This window comes from Amblyomma americanum, chromosome 8 (assembly GCF_052857255.1).
Source record: "Amblyomma americanum isolate KBUSLIRL-KWMA chromosome 8, ASM5285725v1, whole genome shotgun sequence".
Classification (NCBI taxonomy): domain Eukaryota; kingdom Metazoa; phylum Arthropoda; class Arachnida; order Ixodida; family Ixodidae; genus Amblyomma; species Amblyomma americanum.
In genome coordinates, this window is record NC_135504.1 from 63,651,657 (window position 1) to 63,659,622 (window position 7,966).

General features: G+C 46.1%; 1 protein-coding gene across 1 annotated transcript in view; it reads left to right on the forward strand.

The window, feature by feature from the left end:
* The window catches only part of LOC144101789 (uncharacterized), a 38,543-nt gene extending 36,243 nt beyond the window's left edge, over positions 1 to 2,300 (forward strand). Inside the window, exon 11 of the mRNA XM_077635002.1 lies at positions 1,100 to 2,300. Coding sequence (XP_077491128.1) covers positions 1,100 to 1,888 — 789 coding nt within the window. The 3' untranslated portion in view covers positions 1,889 to 2,300. The remainder of the gene's footprint in view (positions 1 to 1,099) is intronic.
* Positions 2,301 to 7,966: the final 5,666 nt, after the last annotated feature.

Here is a 7,966-nt window from a genome sequence, read left to right on the forward strand (position 1 = left end):
GTAGTGGGCTTGGAGGCAGTACTTTCTGAATCGCCCTCGTATATTTTAGTATCCAGAACTGAAATGCTGAAAAGCAGAGAATAATTTACGTTTGTGCTGGCGTTCATGTATTTTGAAGTTTATTGGCGTACTGCAGTATTCAGGAGCATGAGTTAAATGAAGCTATACGCTACTGGAACAGGTATTTGCATGTAACACTTCTCGACAACTGCCTCAGGTGAAAACAGCTTTACATTTTCGTCTGAAATGGGTACTGAGGCCGGCTAGTCTGCTGCGTGCATATTTTCATCATACCTGCTCTGAACATAATTTGCTTCTGCTGAAGCAATGCGCATTCCGTTTATATAATATACCCGAGTGCTTCGAGGCATTTACGCGGAGAACCAGCCCGCATCTCGAAAAAAAAGTCAGAATAGCGGAGGCTTTTCTGGCCGCAACAATGTGCTCGTTGTTTAAACCATACGGGTAAGTTCAGTAAACTGTGCATTGTAAAGAGGGTAAATATAGTAAAATATATTTTGTGTTATAACTGTGAGTAGTCTCTGTTGTTATAAAATTGTGTTCATTTGACAAACATAGAAGTGCTTAGTGGAAATAGGTCATCAAGTAATCAAAAGCCACTAATCCAAATGACGCTTCTCCTCTTCCTAAATGGTTCGTCTCGCTGTTCTTTTACAAAGTCAATGTGCCTGGCCTGGTAGCGCAGGCGGAACTTCTGCTGCTATCACTGCACGAGGCCACAGTCTGAGCGCACATTGGAATGAGCACTAGTACTACCGTTATAAATTATGTTGGCTATAGCATCTAATACGTTTTGGCGTTCAGTAGAGACATGCATAACGCCTACCGTGACTGCCTTGAGGGCACCAAATACGGGCCCACCTGCCATGTCGAGATAATCTGCGCATACGCAGTGGTGACGAGCCGTACGTGGAAGTGATAGCGGTACGCCCTATGTATGTTAAAAAGTGTGCAATAAAATGTTTCAGTTAGAGTTTATTCTTTTATGGCGCTATTTGCATGAGGAAAAAAATGGGGGAAGCACAGATAAGGATGTTAGATAGCGAGTCGCAACAATGGACCATTACTGCTGCCACAGGTAACACCAAAGCCACAGACGGAGATAGAGCAGCCACCAGGATCGATGCCGCCTCCAGAGCAGCAGCCAGAACTGCCGTCGAATCAGTCGTCGGAGTTAAAGACCACCGCTCAAGGGGCGCCCCAGCAGAACTCCAGTTCCGAGCAGGACGCTAATGCGCAAATGATGTCTTCACATCCGCAAGAAACGAGTCCGCAGACCACGGGATCCACGCCACAAACGGCACCAGATGTAAAGGTAAATACGACAAGCTCCAGTGCAGAGCCTCAGACTGAGCAAAGCCCAATGGCAAAGCCTGAACAAAAGTCGCAGTCGCAAAGCGAGCAGCAGCCGCAGCCTGAAGTGCAGCCAACGGTGGGGTCACCGCCAGAGGGCGAACCGCAGCAAGAATCCGAGACGCAGACACAACTGCCACAGTCGAATTCACAGCTACAGCTTGAGCAAGAGCCGCAAATTATGTCGCAAAATCAACCATTTCTTCAGAGTGAACCCGAAGCTGAAGTACTACAGGCTACCCAGGAGGGCTCAGAAACGGTAGGACAAGAAGCCACGGACGACTTGCAAGCTCAACAAAGCGTTAGTAGCGATGAGAACTCTGAGACACAGAGCGAGCCATACAAGCCTGAGGAGGAGCCGGAGACTCTGACCGCTTCTAATATTGAGTCTCAAACCTCAACTGAAGCACCTCAGAGTCAGCAAACTCAACCTGAGCCTGTCACTGAAGTGAAGTCTACTAAGAAAAGTCAACCAAAAGGACTCGTCGGATCTTTGTTGGGAGTCCTTGGTTAGAGTCCAGCAGGAAATGTTATTTGAATATAACATCTGACCAGTTATCCCTGCGGCAGCGCTTTGGATGACAGTCATGAAAACAGATTCAGTATTTTCATATTGCCTCGCTCTTTACCTTTTCCTTTTCGAATGCCTCTAGTTCTAAATGTGTTGAATGAATGCATATGTCATTGATGGAATTTATTCGGCCTTTTATTTTACTGATTTTGTGCATTTGACGGATCTCTCATTTCCATAGGCGCCCGCACTAACAGCCAGAAAATTAAATTTTGGATTCCCGTCGTACCTACTTTAACAAAACATTAAAAAATTGGAGGTATTGGAGGCGGGTAAAGAAATTGGGTGATAAGTAGCTATCTGTAGTGACTCTCCCATTATGAAAGCCGAAGATTGACCATAGAGCTGCTGTGGTTTTTACGGCCACCTTAATAATTTTATTTAGGAGACATTTTATAGGTGCCGCTTTAGCGGTCGTCATTCATTGCGCATATGTCAAAAACTAAATGCCTTGAAAAGTTACTAGAAATCCACTGATCATCTAAATAAAATGCGATGAGAATATTCAAGGGCCACTGTCGTAGAAATCCTGGGAACGCCTAAGTAACCATAAGAGTGTAATGCGATAGCATGTGCCCATTTCCGCCAGGCGACGCAGGGCGTATGTCACGCGCCACCTCTTGGTGCTGCGGCGAAATTGTACGTCCTCCGCTGCGCTCGAGTTCCGGCAGTTGTCGCATGGCGACACTATGCCGCCGCAGGAATCTTCGAAGCGCTAGGGTTTCGGAATTGCTAGGACATGCTTAATTTTTAAAAAGTAGAAACCAGGAAATAAAGCTAGAAGATTGGTGGAGAAGGTTAAGACAACAGTTTAGAAACCAGTAGGAAATTGACAGTTAATCTGCCGATACTAGCATGTTAGAAATTAATGGATAGATGACACTTGTCGCCACCCTAATGCTAAGGGGAGGATAATAATTATCTTTCTATCTACAGGCAAAACACGAAAGATAAGGACAAGTAAAAACGCCGAGAGTAAAAACTGGATTATTTTAATGGAAAAGAAGCAGAGTGTAGAACTATGTCGAAGTTGGAGAAGGTAGATCACAAAGGAATCGTTCTACGATAAATCTAGAGGCAGTGCCCTACTTCTTGAAGCTATACCAGGGTGTCTTAGAACGCGAGGCCACAAAAACTAATTTATCCAATATGATGTTATGTGCAGTGTGTGGAAAATCTGTAGTAACAATTGAGTACCTTATACTCGAATGCAGTGGTATCCATCCGCGAGTTGGTGCAGACACAATCACTTTTCCTGAGACCCCAGGGTTTAGACATAAAAACGGTCATTAGAATGAATCTGCGGTGGAACTTATCAAAAAGCGATTGGAATATTGGCGGCTAAAAAGCAGGCAGTTGGCGTAAGGTTAGAAATAGTGTATGACTGAAAGCGTGTTCAAAGAAAATGGCAACATTATGGACCGATTTATTACACCATTAAAGATATATACAAAAAAATTGGCAGTGGCTTAGCTCGGCTATGCCAGGATATAGGTAGCGAGAGTCACGTTTCCCTGGCTGAGCTTGTTGTGGTCACTATGTTTAGCAATGAGAGACATTGGGCTTCATCTTACGTTACGCTCGGCAGTCTGGCATCTCCGTTTGGCAAGCCGTTCGTCTCTGTTCGGGCGTCTCCGCTGCTCTCTTCGCGTTTTTACGCTTATTCTCTCTTTGTTGAGTAGCCAAGTGCCAGGCGGCAACCTCAGGATCGGAAGAGTTAATCTTCTCTTGTCTATACCGCCGTTTAGCAGCGGCTAAACTCTCCTTCTCTGCATCCATGTCAAACGTTATAATACAGCCGCCCTTTAAATCCGCATTTTATACGCAATGCTGCGCATGCGACGCGCGGTTAGGGTGATCAAGCGGCGTGCGGCGAGGCAGTGACGAAGCGCGTCTTCGTCGGAGGAGCGGGCGCGCGACCGCGGCGACGGCGAAGCGTACGCCGCACCTGCTGCTCCTCTCCGGTTGCCATGGTAACAGTGCATGCGCACAACTTTCCTCTCCCAGCCGCCGCGAAATGCTCGACTGGTAGCCCAGTGTAGCTCTCGCTACAAAAAACTGAGCATGGTGGCAACTGCCGCAATCCCGTTTCAAAGGGGGTGCTCGTATTATTTTCCATCCATCCATCGATGCGGCTTTCGGCTGCTCGTACTCATAGGCTGTGTTTATTGGTGACATGAAATGGCGACGCTAATTGGTAATCTTAATTAACTAGATGTTTTTGATAAATTCTACGATCCGAAACGCTGACACAAGGCCTCCTTTTATCGCACTCTACCGTCATGACCGAAGGGGCAGTGTTTCGCGTCATTTTTATTTTCAGCACAATCGTTTGAATTACCAAGACGAGGTCGTGTCGCTGTGACGCCGGGACCCTCTTGGCCAATTCGAATTATCGTCACAGTGCCCAACCTCGGGTTTTCTCCCCAACAGGACCTCTAACGCTGTCACAATAAAATCTAGGTTTAGATTACGATGCTGCACAGGAAGAAATGCACGCGAGGTATGCAACTTATTAGACAAAAAGTAAACTCTCTGTTCGAAGCATAGAATTGAAATGGCGCTCATGTAAACTAACACCACAAGTGCTCATACTAAATGTCAAGCTTGCGCACATGCTATTACCGCAGTTAGATGCTGTATAGATTTAATTTATGATGTGATGTTTCTATGTTTTTGCTTTCATCAAGTTGTCCCGAGATCTGTGTACTACACGGACCACCTTGGCACACAATAAATCTGCATCTGCGAAGGCTCCAATTTTTTCTAAGACATCACCATGTGCACTGGACCGAATTGACTTCGTGCAATTTTGCATCAGCATTGAAGAAATCTATTGATGACGGGCTAGCTCAAGCATGTAGAGAAACGGGCGTACATATAGCAACGAAAAACTTTAGAGTTCGCACATACCCCACATAATCATGATGTAGCAAGACTGCTTATGTAATACTGTCACTGATCTGCGTTCTGACTACCGCCATCGGGGCTTTCAGAATACATGGCGCGCGGATCTTAGAAAGAGTTCGGGCGTTCGGCTATTGATCCGGAGTACCCGGGTTTGAACTTGACCGCGGCGTCCGCGTTTCTATGGAGGCGAAACGCCGAGGCGGCCATGTGCTGTGTGATGTCAGAGCACGTTAGAGATCCCCAGGTGGTCGGATTTATTCCGGAGCCCTCCACTACGGCATCTCTTTCTTCCTTTCTTTTCTCAGTACCTCCTTTATTCCTTCCCTTACGGCGCGGTTCAGGTGGTCGCCGGTATGTGAGACAGATACTGCGCCAATTCCTATCCCCAAAAACAAATTTATAATCTACAATATAAGCCGCAAAAAGTTTCACATGCAGCTGGCTATTGTTGTAAATTTTTGTAATAATTCTTGTAGCCTATAATGATTAATAAAAGACGGAGCAAAGAAGCGGAATCTCAGAAGCATAGTCCTGCCTAAAGGATTCCTGCAAAGCAATGCAAAAGAGAAGTTGATTTTTTGCATGTGCATGGCATACATTGCATGCAAAGTTGACTCTAGATTTGGAGGAATTGCACTGGTGGCCTGAATACCAGCCCTTTTCGATCAAGGACAAGACCGTAAAACAAACATCTCCTCCCACCTCCCCAACTGTTAAGGAAACAATGTTAATCGCGCAGCTTAATCTGCTTACGAGGGCATCAATAGAAATCAGAAAGCTTTATATTGATATCTTATGTTACAATTCTGGCAAAAAAGGCCAATTGCAATTCGCTAAAACACAGTCGGCACAAGCTGGAAGCCGGCTGGTTCCATATGGTCCAATTTATCTTGTGCAGCTCTAAATGTTTTTTTTTTTTTGACGAGAGACGTCTGAATTAAATAAAGAAGTAAAGAACCTCACGCCGGTACCTTGTAGCGACACAGTACCTTTTGCATATTGGGAAAATGGGAATGAGAGAAAACTAGCACAACAGGAAATGTTAAGTTTAACAGGGGTAAAAAAGTTTTGCTTCGTTTCTTTCCAAAACTCTTGTGATGATCTGCTTTCGTCTCTTTTTCCTTCTATACGTAGCCCTTCCTGTCAGAACAGTACCGCAAAAGCTTTGCAGGGTAACGGAAATTCATTAACTGTGCGGGCCGGTAGACAACAACGAAAACTAGGGCGCTGAGACTCGTCCGCTGAACAGCTGCGCTCAAGCCCTTGTCTCCTGGCTGCTGTGTCACTTTCTACTCACGCACATAGTCCAGTCGAACAGCTGGCGAAATGAGTACGTGAACTAGCTTTGAAAATCGAGATGGGTTGCGGCCAAACCGGGTTGGAGCAATGCCATGCGTTGATGTACAGAGGGAAACACGTGGGTTCCGGACAATTCGCTTAAGCTTGAAGGTCACATTCTCTATGGGTGCCTCCGAGTACGAACATGCTTGACGAGTAACAAACCTGCAAGCAGTGCTTAAAGCATTGCCAAGTTGAAACCACAGGGCACATAACAGGTGTAGGATGAAAAGAAAAGGACGAGCATCAACAGAATGCAAGCGTAGACAGGGGGGCGGGGGGGGGGGGCGGAAAGTTTGGCGGGCGGATGAGATTAAGAAGATTGCGGGAATACGGTGGCCGCAGCTGACAAAACACAGGGTTAATTGGAGAGGAATGGGAGAAGCTTTGCCCTCCAGTGCGCGTAGTAAGGCGAAACGTCACATGCACACAAATAAAGCATCGCCGCGGAGTAACGTGACGGCACAATTAAGTTTGTCTGTTGTTTTCTTTTGCCGATAATAAGGTAACATGTATGGTACACTCACACACCCCCTATCGAAAACTACTACGATTGCTGTGCTTATACAGAATCACGCTGCTATATTGAAAACTGGCAGCAAACCGCGCGCTTTGCAGTTCTCTGCCGAGAGTTAATTTCTCAGAAAATTCATTCCGTGCTCAAAAGGATAACAAGTTCCGGCAAACTTCCTCCGTACACGTGTGTTTCAGCGGCGCGAAGCCGGAAGGGTCACTAACGAGCAAACGGTACAATACTGTGCTCCCGTTAGAGCTTCGCCGCACAAGTGACAGCCTTTAGACCGCGCAGTACTGAAATTTAATTACAACAGGTAGAGACGGGGTTATATATATATATATATATATATATATATATATATATATATATATATATATATATATATATATATATATATATATATATATATATATATATATATATATATATATATATATATATATATATATATATATATATATATAGTCGGAGCCGCCGCGGTGGCTGAGTGGTTATGGCGCTCGGCTGCTGGCCCGAAAGACGCGGGTTCGATCCCGGCCGCGGCGGTCGAATTTCGATGGAGGCGAAATTCTAGAGGCTCGTGTGCGGTGCGATGTCAGTGCACGTTAAAGAACCTCAGGTGGTCGAAATCTCCGGAGCCCTTCACTACGGCGTCTCTCATAGCCTGAGTCGCTTTGGGACGTTAAACCCCAAAAACCAACCATATATTTAGTCGTGTATAGGTTGACTGCTTTTGTTTTGAATTTTCAAAATCCCGCTCTCCGAATCAAATCGAGGGAACAATACGCGAATGATGGCCAGGACAAGGCACAAAGGCCAGCGATGCTACTGCAGAAAGCAACGCCTTCCAACCACCTTCCAGTTTTTCCAAAGAGAGTTGCTACCGCCGCTGCTGCTCAGAGGCTGTAGAAGCCCCTTTCTTTTTCTGGGGAGCCACGCACAAAGCTCCTACGGTATGCGGCAACTCAACAACACAACGGCAAATGCCCCCCGAAAGCCTCCAGCCAATGACATCGACCAGTTGTGATCACGATTAACCCTCGAAGACATGGAAACCGCTATGCGCCCTTGGCTGGAAGGCGCCCTTTGAGGGGCCTTCGCCGCTTCGTTCGTCAGCTCTGTCCGATTGCATGTAAATCCTGTACGAAGACAAGAAGGAATCTCCGCCGTGATTTCATCGAGACAACCGTGGCCCTCGTGTAAACAGTGTGGCATCAAAGGGGCCTCCCCGATTGGCCAAACCGTCCACTTTCGCT